The sequence below is a fragment of the Scyliorhinus torazame genome, chromosome 10 (assembly GCF_047496885.1).
Source record: "Scyliorhinus torazame isolate Kashiwa2021f chromosome 10, sScyTor2.1, whole genome shotgun sequence".
Classification (NCBI taxonomy): Eukaryota; Metazoa; Chordata; class Chondrichthyes; order Carcharhiniformes; family Scyliorhinidae; genus Scyliorhinus; species Scyliorhinus torazame.
The window spans coordinates 80484935-80512049 of record NC_092716.1 but is presented as its reverse complement, the minus strand read 5'-3'; the positions used below and the strand labels follow the sequence as shown (position 1 = coordinate 80512049).

The following is a 27115-nucleotide window of genomic DNA, read 5'->3' as shown; positions in this document are numbered from 1 at the left end:
AAGAGCCGCCACCACTATCGGGCTGGTGGAGTACCGTGCCGGCGGAAGCGGCAGAGGCGCCGTGACCAGGGCTGCTAAGCTAGTGCCCCTGCACTAAGCAGCCTCCATCCGCTCCCACACCGACCCCGCACCCACCATCCATTTCCTTATCATCGCTATGTTGGCCGCCCAGTAATAGTTGCTGAAGTTCGGCAACGTCAGCCCCCCTTCTCTGTTCTGTTCAAGCATCACCATCTTCACCCACGGGGACTTCCCTGCCCATACAAATCCCAGAATAATTTTATTCAGCCTCTTAAAGAAGGACCACGGGATAAAGGTGGGGAGACACTGAAAAACAAACTAGAACCACGGGAGAATTGTCATCTTAACAGTCTGCACCCTCCCCGCCAATGACAGCGGGAGCGCATCCCACCTCCGGACCTCCTCCCTCACTCGTTCCACCAGTCTGGACAGGTTGAGCTTGTGCAACCTGCCCCAGTCCTGTGCCACCTGAATCCCCAAATATCGGTAACTCTCCCCCACTAGCCTGAACGGCAACCCCTTCAGCCTACACTCCTGCCCCCGCGCCTGAATTACAAACAACTTGCTCTTAGCCATGTTCAGTTTGTATCCGGAGAACCGTCCAAATTCCCTCAGGGTTACCATAATACCGTCCATCCCCACCATTGGGTCTGATACATATAACAGCAGATCGTCTGCGTATAACGAGACTCTATGTTCCACTGCCCCCCCCCCCCCCCCCCCCCCCGGACTAGCCCTTTCCAGCCCCGAGAAGCACTCCGTGCAATTGCCAGCGGCTCTATGGCCAGCGCAAACAGCAGTGGGGAGCGAGGGCAGCCCTGTCTTGTCCCACAGTGCAGTCTGATGTAGTCCTGTTCGTCCTTACACTCTCCTCTGGGGCCTGTAACAATAGTCTAACCCAGTCGATGAACTCCGCCCCGAACCCTGACCATCCTAGTACCTCCCACAGATAATCCCACTAGACCCGGTCAAAAGCCTTTTCCGCATCCATGGCTACCTCTATCTCTATCTCCCTACTTTCCGGGAGCATCATAATCACGTTGAGCAGCCTTCTTAGGTTGGCCACCAGCTACCTCCCCTTTACAAACCCGGCTTGGTCCTCCACAATTACATCCGGTGCACAGTCCCCAATTCTAGTCTCCAAAACCTTGGCCAGTAACTTGCCGTCTACGTTGATCAAAGAGATCGGCCTGTATGACCCACAAGCCTCCGGGTCCTTGCCCCGTTTCAGAATGAGCGAGATGGTGGCCTGCGACATCGTCTGGGGTAAACTCCCTCTGTCTCTTGCCTCGTTAAAGACCCTGACCAGCACCGGCCCCACTAACCCGGCAAATTCTTTGTAAAACTCCACCCGATACCCATCTGGCCCCGGGGCTTTACCCGACTGTATGACCTTCAGGCCCCCCAATACCTCTTCCTAACCAGGGCCCCCAGTCTGTCCACCAACCCCCTCCCCACACTTGGGAAGGTCAGTCCGTCAAGGAATCGCCTCATCAACCCCCCCCCCCCCCCCCCCCGGTCCCCCGGGTGGTTCCTAAGTGTACAGCCTCCTATAAAAGTCCCGAAAGACCTTGTTCGGCCCTGCCGGGTCACCCACTAGATTACCTTCCCCATCCACTACCCTCCCTGTTTCCCTAGCCGCTTCCCTCTTCCTTAGTTGTTGCGCAAGCATTCTACTAGCTTTCTCCCCATGCTCATAAATCGCGCCTTTTACCTTTCTAAGCTGTTCTACAACCTTGCCTGTAGCCAGCACCCCAAATTTGGCCTGCAACCTCTGTCGTTTCCTGAGTAACTCTGGCCTCGGGGATTCCGCGTAACTCCTGTCCGTCCGTAGAATTTCCTTAATCAGTCGGTCCGTCTCTGCCCTATCTGTCCTGTCCCTGTACGCCTGGATTGAAATCCGCTCCCCCCTCACCACTGCCTTGTGCCTCCCAGAGCACCGCTAGCAGCCGGCTTTTAATAATGCCGGCTGCGAGCGGCCTTCAAAATGGCCAGGAACAGATTTTTAAAAATGCGACTGCACTGCGCATGCGTGCCCGATCATCGGTGCCCATGCGCAAAACTATGCGCATGCGCATCGGTGATCGGGCATGCATGCGCAGTGCGGCTGCATTTTTTTTGTATGGTCGCAGCCTTTTCTTTTTCAACTTCGGGGGACGACGACAAAGTGACCATTGGGGCCAAAGGGACCCAAAACCATTTCCTCCATTATTGTCAGCAACAAACCAGGTAAGAGAAAATGGTGGGTCGTGCAGGTAGGCCGGCGTGGGTCGTGAACGTCGGCTGGGTTGGGTCCTGATGGTTGGCCAGTTGGTAAAAATGGGTCCCCAGAAAAAAAGTTTGAAAAACACTGCTCTAGTCCCCCTCGCTGGCAGGGGGATTCTCTCTTCTACAGCTTGTCAATGGAACTTCTCATTGAAGCCATCCCATGTCGCTGAGAAATCCATGGGTGGGGTGGGGGGTGCGGGAAAAGAGAATCCGAGTGGCCGGAAAATTCCGGCAACTGTTTCCAGTGACAAAATACTCAGTACTAAGAACCAGTGCTGATGTGAAGAATTCTTACACAGTAAGCTGTGAACTAGAATGCACTTTCTGAAACTGTGTGGAGGCAAATTTATAACTTCAGATTGAATAAATATTTTGAATGGGGTGGGAGGGGGAGATAAATTAACACCGCTATGTGAAAGAGCAGGAGAGTCTGATTAATTTAATACCTCTACCAAAGAGCCAGCACAATTGGATGAATGGTCTCTATCTGTGATGTATCAGTCTATAATTTTAGAATGCCTTGGTGCTTATTCTGGTTCCATTTCCCTGCTGCCTTTCCATATCCCTTTTTAATACTTTGTTTATCTAATTCTCTGAAAAAAATGCATTTTGATTCAATTGGTGCTTGTGGTAATGCACTTTACAGTGTATTAACTGTATGCACTGCTCAAGGTCAAATAGCCAAGCTCCGACTCCGACCATAGCAGGTGAGGGGGACTTGGGCAGTGACGAGGGATGTGGAGTCCATGGTGGGGTGGAAGGCTATGGCTTTGACTTCCAATGTTTTGCCCCAGGAAATAATGACGTGGCCAAATATCTCAACAGCACTTGCAATGCAATGAGGGGCCTAGCACTCGGCTATGGCTAGACATTTACTTTTGAGAGGTGACCAAGAGAGAACATCTCAGGTGGAGAAGTGAAAGGAGGGAAATACTTTAAATACCAATTACATAATACAACGTGTGTTCTTGGCTGGAAAATGGTTGGTTTTGGATGGAAGTAGAACAGAATAGATTTGGAGATGGAAACTACCAGTATCAATTCATTTTTATGATTTAAAAAATATGTAATATTTTAAAAAGGTAACCAGTGTAGGTGACATCCCTCTGCCAGTCTATATAAGTGGTCAATCAAAGGTTTGTTTTGCACTTTTCTCTCCTGCTCTTGTCTGTGGAATGAGTGCAAATGGCTATTTCCAAACCAGTTTGACACTGAACGTCAACAAGGGAAAATCTTGCCCCCAGAAGTGTTGTACACTATTGCTGCACAGAGGTCCAGAGTAACGATCTTGCCTCTTATTTTGGATTGGATTGGATTTGTTTATTGTCACGTGTACCGAGGTACAGTGAAAAGTATTTTTCTGCGAGCAGCTCAACAGATCATTAAGTACATGAGAAGAGAAGGGAATAAAAGAAAATACATAATAGGGCAACACAAGGTATACAATGTACTACATAAGCACTGGCATCGGATGAAGCATACAGGGTGTACTGTTAATGAGGTCCATCCATAAGAGGGTCATTTAGGAGTCTGGTGACAGTGGGGAAGAAGCTGTTTTTGAGTCTGTTCGTGCATGTTCTCTGTATCTCCTGCCCGATGGAAGAAGTTGGAAGAGTGAGTAAGCCGGGTGGGAGGGATCTTTGATTATGCTGCCCGCTTTCCCCAGGCAGCGGAAGGTGTAGATGGAGTTGATGGATGGGAGGCAGGTTCGTGTGATGGACTAGGCGGTGTTCACGACTCTCTGAAGTTTCTTGTGGTCCTGGGCCGAGCAGTTGCCATACCAGGCTGTGATGCAGCCTGATAGGATGCTTTCTATGGTGCATCTGTAAAAGTTGGTCAGGGTTAATGTGGACATGCCGAATTTCCTTAGTTTCCTGAGGAAACATAGGCGCTGTTGTGCTTTCTTGGTGGTAGCGTCGACGTGGGTGGACCAGGAACACCAATTTGGTGTTCAAATTGGGATACCATGGTTCAATTTGTAGTCCTTCTATGTTTACCCTGGTTTAAGCACCGTGTGTGGTTGAGATGTACAGACTGTGGATTATTCCTGGGACCTCCTAGTCTGTACGCCTCATTAAAATTGGGTTATCGAGGGGAGGCCTGCAAGAATTGCATGCTGTAAGACAAATAGAGTACAATGCTAATTTTTTTATACATGCTTTATTAAAGATGCACAATATTATGGGTTAAGTGTTGAGTATCTAGCTCATGGTTTGAGTATAGCTTTTGGTTTTGAGAATGTTTAATTGTAGAAAATGAGATGAATGCAATTAAAGCAATCTTGGAGACTGTTGCCCTCCAAAAGGGTTTGCAGCCATGTTGTCCTAATAGCTGGAAAGGTAAGATCATTAAGCATCAGGTGGAGACATGATGGGCTGGATTCTCCGCCATCCGGATGCTCCGTTTTGCCGGCAGCCCGGGGGTTTCCCGACGCCGTGGGGCTGCTCCACAATGGGAAACCCCATTGACCACCCGGCAAAATGGAGCATCCCACCGGCGTGCTGAACCAGAAATCTGGCGCGGGGGAGCGGAGAATCCAACCCGATGTCTGCAATGCTCACAAGGGCATTCCAGAGAGATGTTTTCTTTTAGTAGTTGGAGCTAAATTAGTTTAAAAGCCATTAATGGGCCCTGAAAGGTTATAAAGATCAAAAGAAATTACAAATGAGGGATAGATTAATTAACTAATACCTTTTGGATTAATAGCCTAGAGCAAACTTTGTCTGTGGGGGGGGGGGGGGGTGGAGGGAGGAGGAGTCTAGGGTTTCAATACATCTGGGTGTTTTTTTTTGCTGAGAAGAGTTAGTTGTCGATTGAACCTTGTGTAATTTGCTGTTCATTGAGGGAAATGGTCAAAATAAATCTAAGTTAGATAGAACTGTACTATGAACAGTCTCCATCCACGTGTCAAGTGCAGGCGAGGCTTCATCTCCGTTTGCATTTGTGAAGCAATTGAAGGTGGAAGATCACCTCCTAGTGAAAGAGCCTACAGTCATCCCACCAATGTCTTGTGGTAAAGAAAGCCCAAGCAAATTAAGCATTGAAATATTGGAAAAGGGACCAAGGCATCTACAGTCCCTGAAAGCTTTACCTCTGAGCTGGAGCTGAGGCAAATTCTCTAGAGAACTCTGGCATACTCATGAGTGATCCCTACAAAAGTAAATAACCTTTGCTGCAAACTGAAGTGAACCATATTGTAAAGTTAATGGTACTTGTTTTGTGTAACTTAAACAGTTTGTATTTTTTTAAGCGAAATCATGGGACATGATTCTCTTTGTTAAAACGAGGTATTCCAGTTTCTTCTTGAATGTTAACAGCCTTCAACAGGATTGTAAGTGCTAAGTGGGCTGAAAGCTCAAGATTTGTGGTTGGTAAAACTGAATGAATCAGTGAATAGTTTTCTAATGGAAATTCACTGGTTTTATTGTAGAGGTGGTGTAGCACTGTGCCTCAACTCACAGGGAAGAAGAAACGGAGAAGCTCTGGTCAGGTTCATCAATCCAGAACACCGAGACCTTGCAATCGAACGGCATAAGCATCACATGGGGAGTAGATATATTGAGGTGGGCACGAATGTGATGTAGCTTTAAATTTCACTTTTAAATGGCAAGCTCAAATGAAGGTTGACTGTGAAAATTATTTTCCATTCAGGTATACAAAGCTACTGGAGAAGAATTCTTAAAAATTGCTGGGGGTAAGTTTAAAACGCAAGTGGAATATATACATAAATAGAATAAATCTCAGGAGATCAGTGGCTTCTAATCTCATCGCCCACACCCGGAATACTGAAGGGGTCCATCTTAAATATTGTACATGCTGGTGCATTCCCAATGGCCTGTTGCAACTCGAATGAATGAATACTATGACCCCGAAATTGCTGCACACTATAACCACAGCCGAGCAAGTCTATTTCTCTGCTTTTTAAAAAGAAAGTGCCTCTTGTCTTTGGTGAAGAACACCTCCATTTAGTGAGAATGTGTTTCTGCCAGCAGTGCTACTGCTGAATCATCTTGTTTGTGGTTGGGGGAGGGTGTGAAGAGAAAGGGGAGGTGCAGTGGTGGGGTTGGAGAAAGGGGTAGCAAGGGAGGAGTGCAAGCAGGTCTGGATGAAAATGAGCGAACTAACTCCATTGTAGCAACTTGGCTTCAGTAGAACCCACCCATACAAAGACTACCCTCGCTAAGGCCTTGCAGCATCTGGTGGGTCTCACCTCTCTGGTTCTGGCAACTGCTAGCATTGAGGATACTGTTGCTTACAGGGATAGAACTAGCTGGAATTCTGCTGTCCTTCCATCAGTTGAATCTTCTGATGACATTGCCAATGTAGGCAGGCACGAGAAATATCTTGGCGTCGAGTCTGCTCAAGAGGGGTAGAGATAGTGTAACAGGCATCAACTCTAAACACACCTGCTCCAGCCGAATTCACCTTGAAGGATTTTTGCAGAATGAGTCTTGCTCTCCCTTTTAAGTATGGGAGATGTGTGCGTTGCCACCATAATAGCAACTCCGACCTTCTGTCCTGAGCCCTTGATGAGTAATATTGCAAAATTTGTAGCCTAACTGGAAACTAAGATGGCTGCCACTGGCCGAGTTTTAAAACTCCTCTTTCAAATGAAATGGGCGACTAGCACTGAAGCCTGAATGTGCTGCTAATCTAGTGGTTTTTTTTCAAAAGGGGTGTGTGGGGGCGAGGAAGTCGTTCTAATGAAAATGTGGGATCATTTTGGTTTTTTTAACCACCTTGCCATGATCATCCTCTCCCAAGCGATTAGTTTATGAAGCAGGAGCCCACTTAACACAATTGCGTAATAGCCACGTTTTCTATTTCTCGCCTGATGGCGGTGACTCAGTAAAATGATTAAACCTGTTCTCATTGGACAGCTGTTTCAGTAAAGCCTCCGAAGTGATTACAAGGCAATAAACTCTTTTTGGGATTCAAGTGACCAATGTAATCTGCTCAAGGTTTGTCCTTTATTGATTTCTTATCAGAATTACTGAATTTACTGCTTCATAATTCATGTAATTTGGTGTTTAACTAGTCTAGGATCCTTGCTGATATCATCGATATATTCTGTCTTGGGACAATTAGAAGGTGGTTATCTAATAAATGTAATGTTAGTACAATTTTGAAAGATTACTTTTTAAATGCAGGTACTTCGAATGAAGTGGCACAATTCTTGTCGAAGGAGAACCAAGTTATAATACGAATGCGTGGACTACCTTTCACAGCCTCCGTAGATGATGTCCTCGGCTTTTTTGGAAATGAGTGTCCTGTTACAGGTGGCAAGGAGGGGCTCCTCTTTGTTAAGTACCCCGATGGCAGACCTACTGGGGATGCTTTTGTGGTGTTTTCCTGTGAAGAATTTGCACAAAATGCACTTAAAAAGCACAAGGAAATATTGGGGAAGCGTTATATTGAGTTGTTTAGAAGTACTGCAGCAGAAGTACAGCAGGTTGGTATTATTGCGGTTGTTATAATCTTGATGTAACATATTCGAATGAATAAACATTTCTCATTTTATGGTCTACCTCTTCTACTTCATCACATTTTCTTTTTTTTAATAAACTTTAGTGCCCAATTCATTTTTTTCCGATTAAGGGGCAATTTAGCATGGCCGATCCACCTACCCTGCACAAGTTTGGATTGTGGGGGCGAAACCCATGCAAACACTGGGAGAATGTGCAAACTCCACACAGACAGTGACCCAGAGCCAGAATCAAACCTGGATCCTTGGCGCCGTGAGGCAGCAGTACTTGCCACTGTGCTGCCCAATCATCACATGTTTTCTACAAGTTCTCAAATTTGGTGCTGACTGTCCTCTGTTTCAAGTCATAGAACCATATGGCACAGAATAGACCATTTAATCAATCCTGCCCATGCTAGCTATTAGTTTGTCCCATAACTCTCAACCTTTCCGTTTTTAATCTAATCTGTTGTGCATGTTTATTTAATGGCTTTGTTTACTGCCAGCCAAACTATGCAAGTCATGAACAGGACTCTTGAAATAACATTCTTCAAAGTTCAATTTTGGGTAGAGGGTGTTAATTGGTGCTTTTTTAAGTTGCTTCCCAGTGAGTAGAGGCTACCATTAGTGATGATTAACCAATTCTGGGGCACATTTTGTCCTGTTTAGGAACCATTTTAACAGCTGCTTCAGATAATGGGCTCGTTTTTGAAAGTAAAATTCAACATCTTAGGAGAAAATATGCCAAAACTTGACAGGTGATTGAAATTTAATATTGATCGAGTATACTCTGGTTTCATCTGACAATTTTATTTTTGATGTTTGCTCCCCCAAACCTTAAACCAAGTTGTTCCTTTTTGAAGTAGGGGATGTGAATGTTTTGAGAGAATGTGATGTCTGGTGTTTTAATGTAACACAGAATTTTTTTTTTTTTTTTTTTTACAAAATCTGAACTGTTCGAATCTCTCCATAATAAAATGGGATAAGTTTTTCCTTGTACTGATTATCCAGCACGCTGGAGCAGTTAACATTAGGATGAGGTGCTGGGAAGTTGTAGTTTGGATGCAAGGCTTGTTCACAGCAAAGTGAGATGGTACAGCCTGAAGGAATAATGCAAAGCAAGATCGTCCAAGTCATGGTCTGCTTCTGACTTCAGCCTTGCACTGCAACTTCCTAGCTTACTTCACGTGTACACAACTGAAATATAGGTGTGGCTTTAATGCTTCTGTGTAAATTTAGCAGCTTCTAAATTTCTACATGAAAATTCCTTCCAACAGTTTTCTTTTCTTACCAATGTCCTAGGTATTAAATAGATACATGTCTACGCCACTAATATCAACACTCCCAGCTCCTATCATCCCTGTGATACCTCAGCCGTTCATCGCCACTGGGCATACCAGAGACTGTATACGTCTACGGGGCCTTCCCTATACAGCAACCATTGAGGATATTCTGGACTTTATGGGTGAATTTACCATTGACATAAAACCTCATGGTGTTCACATGGTACTAAATCAACAGGTAATTTTAAATCTACTGCCCCATATGTAATATATTTACCCTTTGAGAATGCAAGCTGCTATTTGGGATTGAATAAAAGGACATTTGTAAATTTACCATTCAATTAGCCAAGTTCTCTGTACTTTTGACATAACTGTATATAAATGCCATTCTGTAAACAACATTTTCAAGTGTGCTCATTGAATTATGAATAATTTAAACCTGTTTCTTCAAGTTGTTTAGTTAGCAAGCTGACTGCCACTATGTTTGTAATTTGTGTAGATTTTTGGCTTGTGGACAATTCGTGTCCCTTGGGCAGGTGATTGGGAGGGAGCGAGATGAGAGTGACATTAAAGTCTCTTAGTAAATCTCCCCGTTGTGTTAGTGCCTGATGGGTTAATTGTTCCACTGGAGTTTTTGAAGTTAGGAAGTTACAGTGACTGGCAGTGTCTGAGCTTTGCATACGAGGAGTTTGTGATTGGTGTGTTTTCTTTCATGGGACATGAGCCTTGCTGTCAAGGCAAGCAATTGTTACCCATTGTTAATTTCCCTTGAACTGAGTGGCATGCTGGACATTTGCAGAGGGCAGTTCGGTGTCAACCACATTGTTGTGGATCTGGAGTCACCCCCCCCCCCCCCCCCCCCCCAAATGGGCATTCGGAAACCAGATGGTGTTCGTTTTTTTTTTTTTTTTTTACAACAAGTCAATAGTTTTTTTTATAGTCGCCATTATGGAGAATGGCTTTCAATTGCAGAATTATTAACTGAATTAAAATTTTACCAGATGCAGTGGTGGGATTTGAGCCGTCTCCGAGAACATTAGTCTGTACAACATTGTGTGCGCGTGTCGGCATTCTGATCCAACTGCAATTGGTGCAGTCTCAGCTGACATCTAGTATTTAGTCTAGATTTGCTTTCAGTCCCCTCGATGACTAGTAACATTGTCAATTGGCATTTTGCATTAATGAGAGTGTGCGTTTACATTTGAGATTGCGAGAGCAAGAATGTCAAAGGTTGATTGTTGAAGTGATCCAATACTGATTTGGTATATGAATGCACATGAAGGATATGCCAGCTCTTTTCTTACTTGAAACCCCCACCCATGCCAAAACTCTGATATTTGTTTTTACTGAAAAATGGACCACGTCAAAACTCTGGCCTCCCCATCACAAATTATGAATACATAATTCAACATGAGATTTGCCTGTGTTTTAAATTTAATATTCCAATTCTGAACAGTTTTGCATGAAACCACTTGCCTTGTCTCTTTTAAACACAACATTTTCATTTTCAAACATGTCTTTGGATTAATCAAATTAAGCACTGAGCAAAACAAATAATGGTTACAGGGACTAGCTCAGAGCCCAAACAGGTTTAGGCAGGGAGGTACATGTGGGCTAACCTGCTGTAAAGAGCAATGCTTCATGAGCATAATATTGGTACAACTGGAGTCAGCAATATAGAAACACATGATCAGTCCACCATCTTGATCCTTGAGTAACCACTGCTACAGGGAAAACCCTATTCATACCTATGCTGTAGGCATCCTGTCTGAGGTCCCTTCTTAAGGTCTGTTGCTAAGTCTCCTTGATATTCGCTGGTTTCTTCCAAATGTTCACAATCACACCCTAAATAGTTTTGCCACATGAGCCAGTACATTGAAGTTTGTCGCCATTTAAGTGTTGAAATGCTCTGTCTTCTCAGTAATTTTGTCTTCTCATTAGTAAAATAGATCAGACTTGACTGCTATTTAGCTTTCACATCGATTGCTCAAATTGCCACTTAAAATAAATGAATAACTTTTATAACCAAACTTTGGGTGCAGCTATATACAAGATAAAAGCCTGTAAATTATTCTAAATACATTGTGTTTGGGTAGGTTGAGGGAATAAAAATCTGGGAGTATTTGCAAATCATGAGCATGAAATTTTTAAAAATCACCTTTTGTCTTTTTAGCATATTTATTTTAATAATTTGCATATGGTTTAACTGGGTTCATAAAACTGCCCGTGTTTGAAGCAGTTTTGCAACCAATAGGTGGGGATAGGAAAAAGTCACCGGCACCACAGCAACTTGCACCAATATCCTCTGACTTCTCAAGGTTTTTTGCTTGGCCTTGAGATGTAGCTCCTAAATAAAGGGAGGGGAGAGGAAGGTCTTCAATCCAAAACACCCCCATTATTTAAAACTTTCTACATATGAAGCAGGCCATCTTTCTCTCTAAGTGGGAGATATTGTGCTTTGAGCTGTGATTTGTCAATAGGGGCATTTGTTTGAGTTGCCTTCAAAGTTGGGCCAAGATCTCCGGGTTGACTTCAAGCTAAATCAGTTGAGATCCCAATAGGTTAGGTTGGGTTACGGGGATAGGGTAGAGGCGCGGGTTTAAGTAGGGTACTCCTTTCCAAGGGCTGGTGTAGACTGGGTGGGCCGAATGGCCTCAACTGTAGATTCTATGAAATGACAATTCAAAACTGAGTGCTGGAAAAACTCAGCGGGTCTGACTGCATCTGTGGTGAGAGAGAAACAAAGTACATAGAAAAATACAGCACAGAACAGGCCCTTCGACCCACGACGTTGTGCCGAACCTTTGTCCTAGATTAATCATAGATTATCATAGAATTTACAGTACCGAAGTAGGCCACTCGGCCCATCGAGTCCGCACCGGCCCTTGGAAAGAGCACCCCACCCAAGGTCAACACTTCCACCCTATCCCCACAACCCAGTAACCACACCCAACACTAAGGGCAATTTTGGACACTAAGGGCAATTTATCATGCCCAATCCACCCAACCTGCACATCTTTGGACCGTGGGAGGAAACCAGAGCACACGGAGGAAACCCACGCACACACTGGGAGAACATGCAGACTCTGCACAGACAGTGACCCAAGCCGGAATCGAACCTGGACCCTGGAGCTGTGAAGCAATTGTGCTATCCACAATGCTACCGTGCTGCCCTTAAGAAGAAATTAATCTACACTATATCATTCTACCGTAATCCATGTACCTATCCAATAGCTGCTTGAAGGTCCCTAATGTTTCCAACCAACTACTTCCACAGGCAGTGCATTCCATGCCCCCACTACTCTCTGGGTAAAGAACCTACCTCTGACATCCCCCCTATATCTTGCACCATTCACCTTAAATTTATGTCGCCTTGTAATGGTTTGTTCCACCCGGGGAAAAAGTCTCTTGACTGTCTACTCTATTCCCCTGATCATCTTATAAACCTCTATCAAGTCGCCCCTCATCCTTCTCCGTTCTAAGACCTACTCTCCATTCCAGGCAACATCCTTTGCACCTTTTCCAAAGCGTCCACATCCTTCCTAAAATGAGGCGACCAGAACTGCACACACTACTCCAAATGTGACCTTACCAAGGTTTTGTACAGCTGCATCATCACCTCGCGGCTCTTAAATTCAATCCCTCTGCTAACGAACACTAGCACACCATAAGCCTTCTTCACAGCTCTATCCACTTGAGTGGCAACTTTCAAAGATGTATGAACATAGACCCCAAGATATCTCTGCTCCTCCACATTGCCAAGAACCCTACCATTAACCCTGTATTCCGCATTCATATTTGTCCTTCCAAAATGGACAACCTCACACTTTTCAGGGTTAAACTCCATCTGCCACTTCTCAGCCCAGCTCTGCATCCTATCTATGTCTCTTTGCAGCCGACAACAGCCCTCCTCACTATCCACAACTCCACCAATCTTCGTATCGTCTGCAAATTTACTGACCCACCCTTCAACTCCCTCATCCAAGTCATTAATGAAAATCACAAACCGCAAAGAGCCAGAACTGATCCCTGCGGTATGCCACTGGTAACTGGGATCCAGGCTGAATATTTGCCATCCACCACCACTCTCTGATTTCTATCGGTTAGCCACTTTGTTATCCAACTGGCCAAATATCCCACTATCCCATGCCTCCTTACTTTCTGCATAAGCCTACCATGGGGAACCTTATCAAATGCCTTACTAAAATCCATGTACACTACATCCACTGCTTTACCTTCATCCACATGCTTGGTCACCTCCTCAAAGAATTCAATAAGACTTGAGGCAAGACCTACCCTTCACAAATCCATCTATATCTTACTGGTCTATAATTCAGTTTTCTCTCTACCCACCTTTTTGAATATTGAGAGATGTGAGCTACATTCCGATCTGCAGGAACAGTACCAGAGTCTATAGAATCCTGGAAGATTACTACCAATGCATCCACTATTTCCAGAGCCACCTCCTTAAGCACTCTGGGATGCAGATTCTCAGGCCCTCGGGACTTTTCCGCCTTCAATCCCATCAGTTTTCCCAGCACCATTTCTCTACTAATGTTGATCTCCCTCAGTTCTTCCCTCTCATTAAACCTTTCAGTCTCCAACATTTCTGCTATCTGATTTGTGTCCTCTTTTGTGAAGACAGAACCAAAGTATGTATTCAATTGCTCAGCCATTTCTTTGTCCCTTATTATGCATTCCCCTGTTCTGTCTGAAGGGGCCTACATTTCTCTTTACCAATCTTTTTCTCTTCAAATATCCAGAGAAATATTTAGTGTCAGTCTTTTATGTTCCCTGCTAGCTTTCCAATATGACTCTTCAGCACATTGTAGAGGAGTTGTCATAATGGACTCGAAACATTAACTCTGTTTCTCTTTCTCCACAGATGCGAGACCTATTATGTCTCTCCGCCCCCACCCCCCACTACAGTAGTGGATTTGCTTTGTTTAAAAAGAAGAAAAAGATCAGTTTCTTGCTCTGAATAATTCTTTGTTTTATCTCCCCTCCCCCAGGGCCGACCCTCAGGCGATGCTTTTATTCAGATGAAGTCTGCAGACCGTGCTTTCTTGGTTGCACAGAAATGTCACAAGAAGACAATGAAGGATAGATATGTGGAAGTGTTTCAGTGTTCTGGAGATGAAATGAGCTATGTTTTAATGGGTGGCACTTTAAATCGTAGTGGCTTGTCTCCGCCGCCATGTAAGTTACCATGTAAGTTTTGAATTCTGATGCTCTCTTGCTGCTAACGGCTGAAATTGTGGTAGGTGGAGCCTGGGGCTTTGTTTACCTTTTCATCTTTGTGGTTTGCCATGATAAGCAATTCATTAATCAAGGCTTGAGACTGAATGAAAAGTTTTGATTTTTATTTTTCTCCCCACTTCCCCCTTCACCGAATGACGAAATTGGACATTTGTACTGGGCAATTTTTTTTTTGCTTTTGGGGGTACTTTCTGGAGCTCTGCATTAGGTCTGCCTGGTTATAGGATGTTTCATCTTTGGCAACTCTGAGCATCATCGCCAATGGGTTGAAAATAAGGTGGCCATTCACTGGGGTGTGTCTCATGCTTAACATCCAAGATGTCATGCATGTTCAGATTAGCATTTGACTTGCACGATTATGATCATGTGTAGTTTTAAAAAATGTAGGGATAAGCAAAACACCAAATTAAAATGAAGGATATGCATGAAGGCAAAACTGGATTTGGAGAATTTATTTGGCAACATTGCAATGCCTGCTGCCTGTGGAGTTCAGACACCTTAAATGCCAATAATGCACCAAGGTAATTTGGGACTCTTGTCAGATACACAAGATGATTAAATACCTTGCTATTCTCATTTGTCATTTTGTTTATCTTGCAGGTCTTTCCCCACCAACGTATCCAACATTCTCCCCTTGTACTTCTGTAATACCAGCTGAAGCAGCGCTTTATCAACCCCAAGCCCTGTTGGCTCCAACACGGACAGCGGCGCCCCCACCACCTGCAGTTGCCTATTATCCTGCTCAAGCAACCGCGACTCAGCTTTATATGAACTACACAACCTACTATCCAAGGTAAATGTTTCAGCGGCATGTCAGAGTTAATGTTAATGGCAATCTAATGCTTAGACTTTTAGTCAAGAATGTTTGTTTGTGGTGTCGTCTTTTAGTTCTGTTGCCTTTTTTTACCTGCTATAAATATGGCAATCTATAAGGTTGCCCTTCTTTCTTTGGATATCGAGATTATATTGCTCAGTCGCCAGGTATCGAATGATACCACCACAAGGTTCAACCGGATATCGATCAAAGAGTCAAACACCAGTTAGTTAGTTCAGGATCAAGGATACTATATTTACACACTAGATTAATCATGCAACATAAACACTACTAATTAAACTACACCTATCAACTATGACAACCTGTACTTGACTTCAGGCTCCCGGCTTGGGTCAGAGGGCCAGTGGCCTTTGTTTGAATCGGGATCTATCGCGTCTGTAGAAGTAACTGCTGCTCAACTGGACTCATCCGTCGGGTAGCGGGCGTTGAACTTAAACTTGCTTCTGGTGGTGCTGCAATTGGAGGTGGATGTTGCTGGAGCGTCAGGTCAAAGAGCGATTGAACGCATGGCGGTCTCTCTCTTTATCCTTGGAGTTTTGTGCTCTTTTGGGTGGTCCTTCGGTTTGGACCCCACTAATTGGGTAATTCTTGATCACTGGATTTGATTTGAGCCAATAAAGGGGCGGATGCCTTGATGGCCGGGCGTGTCCTAAGCGGTCATTGACCCTGTTGTTGATGCTTCCTGAGTACAGGGAGTGGTGCCGAATGTCTGGGATTGTATCGGTTGCTCAAGTATCAGTCTTTTGTCATAGAGATGGGCCATCAAAATGCTAATCGGTTGGGGGTTTTGATGCTGTCTGGATTCTTCGCTCACAAATATACATTCAGGCTCTGAGCCTGCCTGAACCTTACGTTGTCCATATTTCCCGTTATGCTTTGCGACCGTCCATGTTTCTTATTGTAAGTGGCCAACCCAGATGGCTACAGTCCGTCCTCTTGATCCTCAACGCGAAGCGTGAAGGATCACACTACTGAATCTTCTCCTGTTTTCTCATATGCCAGGTACCCTCAATCAAGGACAGGTTCTATCCTACTCTGTCCTATGGATCAAAACATTTACCTAAGTTTTCCCTAATACAACACACATCTCTAAAAATTCTAAGGGGGCACTATAACATTCGAACATACATTTCAGTTTCTTTCCACGAAGAGGGGAACCTCTAACTGTCCTCAACTAAACTACACTCATGCTGCTATCTAATAAACCAAAGAACGTTTATTCCAGGACACAATAAACAATAGCAGCATCACATTCCTACTTAACACTAAAGTCAATTTACAGAGAAAGTAACTTTATTAAAAAAACAACCGTGGAATTTATTGGGGAGCAAAAGGTTCAGAAAGAGTGTGGGGTTTGCTGAAGTCCGAGAAAGGGGGCTCAGTGTGTATACTGTAGGGCGGGAGGCTCTCCTTCGCCATTTCCAAAGTCTGATCATCTGGATAACACTGCAAGGTATAGCTATAATCAATAGGGCTTCTACTGTGTACAAAAGGGAATACCATTTTATGATATCACACTATGTGGGGGTATCAGTGGCTGTGTCTATGTGTGGTGTAGTGTCCAGGCTAGGGTTATAGTGTTTGGTGGTCATGTTTAGGGCCTGTGTGGTGAGGGGTGTAGGGGTGGGTAATGCGCACAACTGTATTGATCCAATGGCGATCATGATGCAGATCATCAGATTCGTCTTCATCTTGTCTGTATCTTCCTCTGTCTTGTGTATTCGCATCTTCTGGGGGTACAAGCATAATATCTGTTATTATCTTGTTGTTTCATATCTCGTTTGTCTGTCTGTTTCTCTTTAATGCCAATTTCCCATTTAGAATCGCCACCATACCTGACTCCCTCATTTTTATTTTTAAACAACCATTTGGGAGACAAGACATCCAAAAAAGAAATTCTGTCACAGTGCGAGCACTCTCTCAGCCTATGTTTGATGGGCTGAGTGGGTGGACAATTTCTCCGTCCAGTGCAAAATCGATTCAACCAAGTGTTTTAGCATGTAAATAGCAGGTGGAGGATAGAAACCGAAAGATCGCTGGAAAGGAAACAAAAGTTGTGGCAAAGTGCATTCTTTGAAGCACATTTTGAAAAGAACTGCAAAAGAGTTTCGAGAAGAATTTTCCGAATGGGGTACGTATGAGCCGCAGCAGGGCAAGAATGGGTGGAATCCCCGGGTAGGGTGGTGATCAGTGCCGTTGCTCCACTACCCAAGCTTGTCTGACCAAATTCATAGGGGGTCCTCCAGCAGGGCGGGGATAAGTGCTGTTACTTCACTGCCCGAGTGACCTTCCAAGAATGGTAAGAATGCGAATATTTATAGACTTTCAGCAAACTTGTGCTTTAACTCCCATGTGGCGTCAAAGGAGTAGCCACAACTGTATCAAGAAATTTTCGTGAGATCGGCAAACAAAGTCGTACAAGAGAGAGAACATTCAACATTAAAACTAACAAACTAAAGAAGAAAGCGAGCAGGTTCCATTCCAAAAAGGGTCTCAAAGGGGTAGCATGGTGGGAGTCCGATTGAGAGTCATCACCATCTCCCGGTTGCCAAACTCGTGCCTGGAGTTTGTGTCAATGCAGCGTGGGCCGATGTGGGATGCATCTTGTCATTTCTTATCAGTCGATAAGAATTGTCATGGTGCCATTGTTTTTTTTATCCTGGAGGGTGGTATCGGCAAGGAGGGAGTCACTATCATCTGGTGGTGGGTCAGGTTCTGGTAGCGGCAAATAAATTGTCTGAGGGGCCGAACATATCGTGGTCGGTGTCACTGGGGCTGTAGTGACTGAGGCCTGGTCTGTCTTTCCATTGGTCGGGTCTATCAAGGGCGTCCGTTGTGCTTTTGCTATCGCTATCGCTAGCAGCCAAATCCAGTGTGAGGGTGAAATTGGACTTGGGGCGGAGTCATGGTCGTGTCTGTGGACGTGCTGTCCTGGTTGGGGGAGGGCTGGAGTGGGTTGTCAGTGGGCGGGTCTGCATTGTCTGCCATTGCCAGCGAGAGGTGATGTGAGTGGCTGCTCTGCATTCCATAAACCTTAAGCTGGTTTATATGGAACCATCCTGATTTTCCATTAGGATATGTGATCTTATAAACTGAGGGGCTTATTTTGTCGGAATTTGAGTAGGGTTCTGCAAATTTGGGGGAGAGGAATGAACTAGGATTGTACAGGGAGATCATGACCTGCTGTCCGATTGTATACTCTATCGGATGTACTGTCTTATCAAAGCAGGCCTTGCTCTGCTTTTTCCTAGCCCCTAGTCGAACAGCTGCAGCGAGCTGTGCTGCTTTAATATTCTCAATTATGTTTTGGACTGCTTTTTCGTGGGTCAGGGCGGTGACGGTGGGGCTGGCCAAATCAAGTCCAAATAAATACTCGGTACCCTTCATAGGTCGTCCGGTCATGAAGGTATGGAGGGTGTATCCTGTCGAACTTGACACCGTGTTTCTAATAAACATCAGTGCGAATGGGAACACTGTGTCCCATGTCGTATTATGCTGCTGTACCATCTTCCCAAGTGTTGCCTTTAGGGTCCAATTCATGCGTTCCACAATGTCGCTGGACTGCGGGTGATGGGCAACGTGAAACTTCTGTTTTATGCCAAAAAATCGTCAGAACATTTTTCATGACTCTGCCTGTGAAGTGCAAACCTTGGTCCGACTCAATACTACGGGGGAGTCCTCATCTTGTGAAAATGTGCTCTGTTCGAATTTTTGCTGTGGCTTTGGCCATGTTTGTTCTTGAAGGGAATGTTTCTACCCATTTTGTGAAGGTGTCGATGATGACCACCACACATTTGTATCCATTTCTGCAGGAGAGAGGAGACCAATATAGTCTAACTGCAAGTTCGTCCATGGGCCATTAACAGGGTGGGTGTGTCTTAGCTGATCTTTCTTTGCATATCTGTTCTGGGCTCAAATCAAACAATTCTCAATGTAATGGGTTACGTCTGTTTTTAAATCGGGCCACCAGCAGAGAGGTCTGAGGTGGGCACGGGTGGATTCTATCCCTTGCTGTTCGCCATGGAATTGGAAAATAATCTGGTTCCTGTCCTGGAGGGGGACCACATAAATAACATCCTTTAAAACTATTCCCTCATGAATCATTAACGTGCCTTTAAACTTATCATAGGGAGCTGAGAAGTCTCCTTTTAAAATTTCCTTTAGCGTATCATCTTTTTGTGCCTGGGCCAAATCTTGAATATTGGTCTGTGAGACCTGAACTGCGTGTACTGGGGGGGGGGGGGTTGCCAAAAGTGGCCATGTCGTGAGCCTGCCTTCGCTAGGGCTTCAGCTTTCACGTTACCGGGTGGGGAGGAACGATGGTGGCTTCTAACTTTGATTCCGTATTTTCTACCTTTTGCTGTCTGGAGAATGCGTTTGAGCAGTGGCGCTGAGGGTAGGGGGTTTCCCGTCGGCGAATATAAATCCTCTAGATTCCCACAGGGACAGGAATTCTGTCAAGCTGTTGCACACATACAAACTGTCTGAATATATGTCTGCTGGGGACAGGAACGAATCTGGGTGCTGCACAGTGTAAGCAGTAGCTGCTAACTCAGCTGCCTGCGAACCTCAATGTCCAGGCAATTTTAATGAGATTTCCTTTAAAGCACGTCCCTGCCCGTCCTCTACATAAATTCCACATCCTGTGATCCTTTTTCCATCTAGAACTATGGAGGCGCCATCTACATAAAATGTTTTGAGCTTTGTCTGTGGGCTGGGTTGTCTGTGGTCGAATGCCTGTCTTTTTCGGCACCCATTTGGGAACAAAGGGGCCTGTGCTGTGCTTGGGTGCAATAACTCGCACTCATGTGGGTTTCCTGCATATTGTAAATTGTCGGCCAGAAACGTGTGTGTCTTTGTCCTCTTGACCGTAATGTTGCGTCCTTGTAGGAGAAGGACTCAACCGGTGTAGACAGAAAAAAGGAGAGCATCCAACAGCATTTGCTGGACACCTCTGGATCCACTTCACCGCAGTATTCGGTGATTGAACATGCGCCCATTTATCTGTAGACAATACGGCCAAATAGACCCGCATTCTAGTCTCCCAGGCCATGGATGCAGGACAAAAGGCATGTGCAAATTACGACCCTTCAGACCCGGCACACAATGAACGGTGGGTACTGAAGCGATTATCTAGGGCTTGGGAACAGTCCCTACAGAAAAAGACAAGAGCAGGAAAGAGTAGACGCCAACATGAATCCAAAAGAAGTCCAGCGCGCTGCTCGAATTTGGCTTACTGTGCCGTCTTTTAGTCTACCATGTAATAGTAGCTGTGTCGGGGTGTGCTCGGTCAAAATGGTTACGGGGTTGAGTCCTGTTATGTACGAGAAGTATTGTACAGCCCAAAAAACTGCGAGCAGGTGCCTTTCGCAGGCTGAAAATCCCTGCTCTACGAGATCTAAAACTTGAGGCATAGGCTATGGGTCCTAAACTATTCTGCCTGTCCTGTAGGAGTACAGCCAAAAGGGTTCGGTCGGTGGTCATGTATGGGGAGTGGATCTAGGGCCTGCAAAGTGGGGGCTGTGCTTGGGGTGCATTTCAATGCATCTACGGCATCCGTGTGCTGTGAAAGTCATTTCCATGGGGCCTGCTTCTTAAGGAGCATGAAAAGTGGGGCTGCTTTTGTGGCGCCGTCTATATGGTTCATGCAGTAACCGACCAGTCCTAAAAATGACCGGAGTGCTGTAACATTTTGGGGCAAGGGCAATTTTACAATCTAATCTATCCGTTTCTTCTATCTCGCGCTTACCATGCGTGATGACCGTACCTAAGTTTAAGTGACCTTTTCCTGGAGAATTTGGTTTTTTGGGGGGTTAATTCTGCATCCAATTTCTTTGAGGAGTCCTAATAGTTCCAAAAGAAGCTAATTGTGCTCGTCCTTAGTGTCAGTCTGTAGGAGCAAGTCGTCCATATACAGAACGAAGCATTCAGATCGGGAACGTTTTGCTAATCCGTTTGCCAATTGTCTGTGAAAAATGGAGGGGGAGTTGTGGAAGCCACGCCCACATGTACTGCTGTCCCTGGAAAGTGAACGCAAATTTGTACTGGCACGTTTTGTCCAATGGAATGGACCAAAAGCCATTGCTAATGCCCCAAACCGTGAGAAATTTTGACAAATCCCTGTTTTAACATGGTCTTGGGACTCGTGACAACGGTGGGGGCTGATAACTGAGTTACTTTGTTTAATTCCGTGTAATCGATGGTCAGTCGCCATCTTGTACTTTAGGGTGCTGTGTGTTACCTCTGCCTTCATTTACCCATGCGGCGTCTTGGTGTGCCCTTACTGGATTCATGTTGGCGTCTACTCTTTCCTGCTCTTGTCTTTTTCTGTAGGGACTGTTCCCAAGCCCTAGATAATCGCTTCAGTACCCACCGTTCATTGTGTGCCGGGTCTGAAGGGTCGTAATTTGCACATGCCTTTTGTCCTGCATCCATGGCCTGGGAGACTAGAATGCGGGTCTATTTGGCCGTATTGTCTACAGATAAATGGGCGCATGTTCAATCACCGAATACTGCGGTGAAGTGGATCCAGAGGTGTCCAGCAAATGCTGTTGGATGCTCTCCTTTTTTCTGTCTACACCGGTTGAGTCCTTCTACTGGATCTCCTCTATTGTAGCCAATGGCATCTAAAATGGCTGTTTTCATATTTTGGAGGCTACCTCCTCCTACAATTTGTGGGTCGGGAAGGGCTGAACTAATAGATGGGTCAAGGCTCATTACAATGAGTTTTACTTCCTGCTCGTCCAGACCGTACATGACAGCCTGTTGCCTAACTCATTCGAAAAAGTGGTGTGGGTCTGACGTGGGGTGAAAAGTTTTAATTTTATCACGGGCATCTCTTAACTGGGTGATGATTAATGGGGTGGTGTACACAAAATCGGGTTGGCCTTCTGTTACTCTACGCTGCGTGGTGATGGGGTTCATTTGGGTTGGGTGCTGCCTGTGCAGTCGGTGGTGCGGGTGCTTTCCTTTTCGGGGCCTGGAGGGCTCTATTCTGACTTTGTCTCGTTCACATATCGATGGGCCATTTCATTAAGTTCCTGCCAATCGGGGCCATCTTCCTAATCTAACTGTGGGCCAAAGGTACCTCCTGAACCCATTCTGAACTGAGAGCAGTGATTGCAATCTTGGAATTTGTTGCCTGCACTTGGCATGGTCTACGGAACTCTGTTCCGTGATGGAACTGTAGGGCTGCCTTTCAAGTCCTCACATTGTTTTCTCAACTGTTCTGCTTGGTTTTCCGTTTCCTCTTACCAAAACCGCATGTTGCGTGTCCTGGTAGGCCTTATCGTATGATCTGAAAGCTACTTAGGTGAGCGAGACAAGATTGGTGTGCCCGTTTGACATCAGCCATCTCCTTGTCCTTCACCGCTAGCTGCTCTCTGAGTTGCTCATTTACTTTCTCTCACTCGCTAACATTTCCCCCTCTACTCCCCTCTTTCCCTTCAAGCTGTCTACAGAGCGTACTCACGACCTCCTCTGTGCCTCACAATTGTGCCAAGCAGGACACGATTGCCATCGGCTTACGAACTCTACTCAAATTCTTCTTGTGGATCTTGGTCAGGTTGTCCCACCAAGTTTGTCCTATGCTACCAGGACCTGTTTCCTCATTCGCACAAAACTCAGACCATAGGGGCCATCCTTTCCCCTTTAGGTATTTCCTAATCTCCTCTTCCCAAATGGGACACTCTTTTGCTCTGTTGGTCGCTGCGACCTCGGGCTCTTGTGGATGCATAAGGCGTTCCATTGCCATCTCTATGATTATCTCTGTTTCTACCAGGAATTTGGGACAAGGGGGAATAAAGCGGTGGTGCAAACTCTGTACGGCTCAAGCTATTTTCCGGTTTACGCAACTCCCGAAAGTTTCACGCAACAAAATCTTATTGAGGTTACCTTATATCCCTTGTTAGTACGCATGCAAATTACACACTTCTGAAGCTGTTTGATCGATACTGGTCTTACGCTTGTGGTTTATTTTTACTTTTCCAATGTGGATTTCTAATTCCAACGTTTTGTGGGTTCTCTCGGAGTGAAGTCACTTCTGGGTTGAATCCTGTCAGGAGTCGCCAATAACTGTTGCCTTTTTTACCTGCTATAAATATGGCAATCTATAAGGTTGCCCTTCTTTCTTTGGATATCGAGATTATATTGCTCAGTCGCCAGGTATCAAATGATACCACCACAAGGTTCAACTGGATATCGATCAAAGAGTCAAACACCAGTTGGTTAGTTCAGGATCAAGGGTACTATATTTACACACACAATTATCATGCAACATAGACACTACTAGTTAAACTACACCTATCAAATATGACAACCTGTACTTAGATTCAGGCACCCGGCTTAGGTCAGCGGAACAGTGGCCTTTGTTCGAATCTGGATCTATCGGGTCTGTAGAAGTAACTGCTGCTCAGCTGGGCTCATCTGTCTGGTAGCGGGCGTTGAACTTGAACTTGCTTCTGGTGGTGCTGCAATTGGAGGTGGACATTGCCGGAGCGCCAGGTCCAAGAGAGATCGAACGCATGGCGGTCTCTCTCTTGGAGTTTTGTGCTCTTTTGGGCGGTCCTTCGATTTGCACCCCACTAATTGGGTAGTTCTTGATCACTGGATTTGATTTGAGCCAATAAAGGGGCGGGTGCCTTGATGGCTGGGCGTGTCCTAAGCGGTCCTTGACCCTGTTGTTGATGCTTCCCGAGTACAGGGAGTGGCGCCGAATGTCTGGGATTGTATCGGTTGCTCAAGTATCAGTCTTTTATCTTAGGGAGATGGGCCATCAAAATGCTAATGGGTTGGGGGTTTCGATACTGTCTGGATTCTTCGCTCGCAAACATACATTCAGGCTCTGAGCCTGCCTGAACCTTACATTGGCCATATTTCCCGTTATGCTTTGCGACCGTCCATGTTTCTTATTGTAAGTGGCCATCCCAGATGGCTACAGTTCAGTGTTCAAATGTACTGAAACATCTTGGGAAGCTACCGTCCCTTTTTGTGAATATTTGGACTGACCTTTTTTTATGCCACTTTCCTTCCAGCCCTCCAGTATCTCCAACGACAGTCGGATACTTTGCAGCCCCCCAAGCAGCAATGGCTGCTGCTGCAGCCACATCAGCTACCCATGCTATGCTACCGCAGCCTGGAGCACTCGTTCGCATGCAGGGCCTGCCTTATAACATTGCAACAAAAGACATCCTGAGCTTCTTCCAAGGATATCAGGTAAAGATCGTTATTTTGTACTTTTGAGGATCTTTTTCTTAATCCACCACGGCATGATTTGATTTGAGATATTCTGCACCTGTGCCTCCTTTTTTTCAGGATTGCAATGCGACATTTAAAACTGGTGTGTTTTTGTCTGTATTATAGTTCAGTTGTTTGTGAAGGCGTAAGGATTTCTAACTGAGCAATTTCTTTTCTCATGCGTTCCATTTCTCTTGCTCTCCTGGATGTGTTGAATGACGTGCTGATCTTAAAGTGAATACATTTTGGATCGCCTCTAGCTTGGTATGGCCATGTGAAAATGGGAGCACAGTTTACAGTGCACTGTCTGTGGGTATTGATCTGACGGGTGTCAATGGTGATGTAATTTAGTGGGAGTTTGGTCTCTACCATCTCTTGGGGGAAGTGGGGGTTGAAATGAGATGGTGGTGGGTTTTTGGGTTCCCTGCCCCCCCCCCCCCCTCCCCTATATAGAATCCTTTTTGGTTTTGTGGGGCTTTTGTACTGCATGTGTGAGCACCATAATGAACAGTTGCAGTAATACCAGACCTGCCATATTCTAAATACCATGTCCAAAACTGCACCCAAATAAATGTAATGAGTTCCTCTTTTAAATATGATCCAGGAATCCATTGTGATTTGCATCACCTTTCTTGACTGGAATTTAATATTCTTTGCGCTATTATTTTCTACCCTTCTCTGTTATCTTGTTGCCAGCTTTAGTTTTGACAATCTTGTATCAAGTTCTGCCTGTGGACTTGTAGCTTAAGACATTCCAGTAAAATCACCCAAGTAAAGTTAGAACCAGTTTCTGGGTCTATTTCCCTGATGTACAGTTTATTCAAATCTAAATGTGCCGTTTTATTTTGTTTGAATGGGGCAAACATCAATGTGGAAGCCATTTTGTGCAGTTATGGCCCCAAACATGCCATTATTAACCAGGGTGTGGACTTACTGCTTATAGTAAAACCAAGTGTTTTTGTTCCTATTCTCAGTGGCAGAATATAATCAGTTGCTAGGTACGCAAGGGGAACTTTAAAACAACATATTTCCTCCTCTTGGGAGCATATAGCATTTTAGTCCCTGGTCCGCAGCTTCGGACAAACTATGGTGAGTTTGTTGTATTATCCTGAAAATGGCAACATATGCACACAATATTAAGACTTTTAAATTTAAAAGGTGCTCGATTTGGTTTCCAAACCAGTTAATCTGGATTTTCTTTTCTGTTTTTTTTGTGTGCCTTTTTGAGCTCTGTTTGAACAGAGACCACTCTTAATATTTGGTATTGTTGAACGTTTCCCCATTTTTATATATTAAAATCGCCAATTCTGACCATCACAACATAATATCTCAAAGTAGATCGTCCAGAACAGACCAAGAAGGGTAAGCTACAAGGAAGACCAACCAACTAATCTTTTTGATTCTTTGTTTGCAATTCAGGTTAAAATCCTGGATGTTTTTTCTTTTCTTCCACTGTATTGCACAGGGTGAGACTGTATCACATTAAACTGAGTCATAAGGCTGTCAAATATTTGAATGCCCTCACTTAATAAACGTGTTTGTTTTCGCTCATTTATTTGGGAGGTTTCCAGCTAACATTTATATTTATATCTTATCCTTTGCTGATCTCCTTTCTTTGCCATCCATCCTCTCCCACAAAAAAAACACATTTTTACGATTGCATTCAATGCAAGCAGGTCTGGTAATATGCTAATATTTGCACAGCCTAGCCAATCCAACCTAGAGTATTGCTGGGCAGGATTAGTCACAAAGGTAATGGTTTATTATAAAATGGTGGATGGGCCTATGCCAGGATTAATGATTCAACAACAGATTGTGACTACATTGTGAGTTTGTGAATGTACACCATCTGCTTTCATTGTAATTTTTGACTCCTTTTTGCTTCAGATGCCTGAAGCAAAATTTTCTACCAAAGTATGAATCTTCAAATTGGCAGGAGAGAATTTTGTGCTTTTGCAGGTGTGATGAAAGTAAGCTTCAAACATCTTAGAAAATGGAAAAGACCTAGCTGGCACTTCCCACTCATTTATTCTCCAGTCCGTAGCTGTATTATAACTCTTGCCCCCCCCCCCCCCCCAAAAAACATATTTCACCATTTGCACTATATTGTTTGAAGTGCTCGCATCTTATCCATAAAAGAGATTTCTCAGCATATTTTAAAAATATGAATTGATGGCAGATCTAGGTTCAGGTACCTATCAAATCCCTACAGTGTAAAAGGAAGCCATTAATCCACCAAGTCTGTACCAACCCTATGAAAGAGCACCCTACCTAGGCCCACACCCCTACCATATCCCTGCAACCAATCCACCTAACCTGCTATCTTTGGACTTTGGGAGGACACCAGAGCATCCAGAGGAAACTCTCGCAGACAGAGTACGTGAAAACTTCACACAGCCCAAGGCTGAAATCAAGCCAGAGTCCCTGGCACTGAGGCAGCAGTGCTAACCACTGCCAGTGTGCTGCCCATATTTGAAATCTTAATGGGCAATGGAATTTGTGTTAGGTGCCATTATAAATGAATCGCTGGAGTGAATTATTCACTGCCCTGTTTCTATTTTTTGATCCCATTCAAAGCTTTACATGTTGTGTGCACTTCAAACCTTTATTATGAATAATCTGTAGGTTTGGATAATCTTACAGGCCTCTATAGCAAGTGTGCTGAGTATGACCATTTTTAAATGGCTGATATATTGGTCAAATACTAGCTTCATTTCTGTGGCTTATCCTGTTCTGCATGATCCGAATAGG

At 44.7% G+C, this 27115-nt stretch overlaps 1 protein-coding gene across 4 annotated transcripts in view; it reads left to right on the top strand.

Annotated features, from left to right (window-relative positions):
• The window catches only part of esrp2 (epithelial splicing regulatory protein 2), a 48497-nt gene that overhangs the window by 18669 nt on the left and 2713 nt on the right, over positions 1-27115 (top strand). For 3 of the 4 annotated variants that reach the window (XM_072518293.1, XM_072518296.1, XM_072518294.1), the window contains 7 exons: positions 5720-5852; positions 5941-5983; positions 7440-7741; positions 9056-9274; positions 14049-14247; positions 14896-15088; positions 24163-24343. In XM_072518293.1, coding sequence (XP_072374394.1) covers positions 5720-5852; positions 5941-5983; positions 7440-7741; positions 9056-9274; positions 14049-14247; positions 14896-15088; positions 24163-24343 — 1270 coding nt within the window. The remainder of the gene's footprint in view (positions 1-5719; positions 5853-5940; positions 5984-7439; positions 7742-9055; positions 9275-14048; positions 14248-14895; positions 15089-24162; positions 24344-27115) is intronic. The other variant, XM_072518295.1, reaches the window with a different exon arrangement.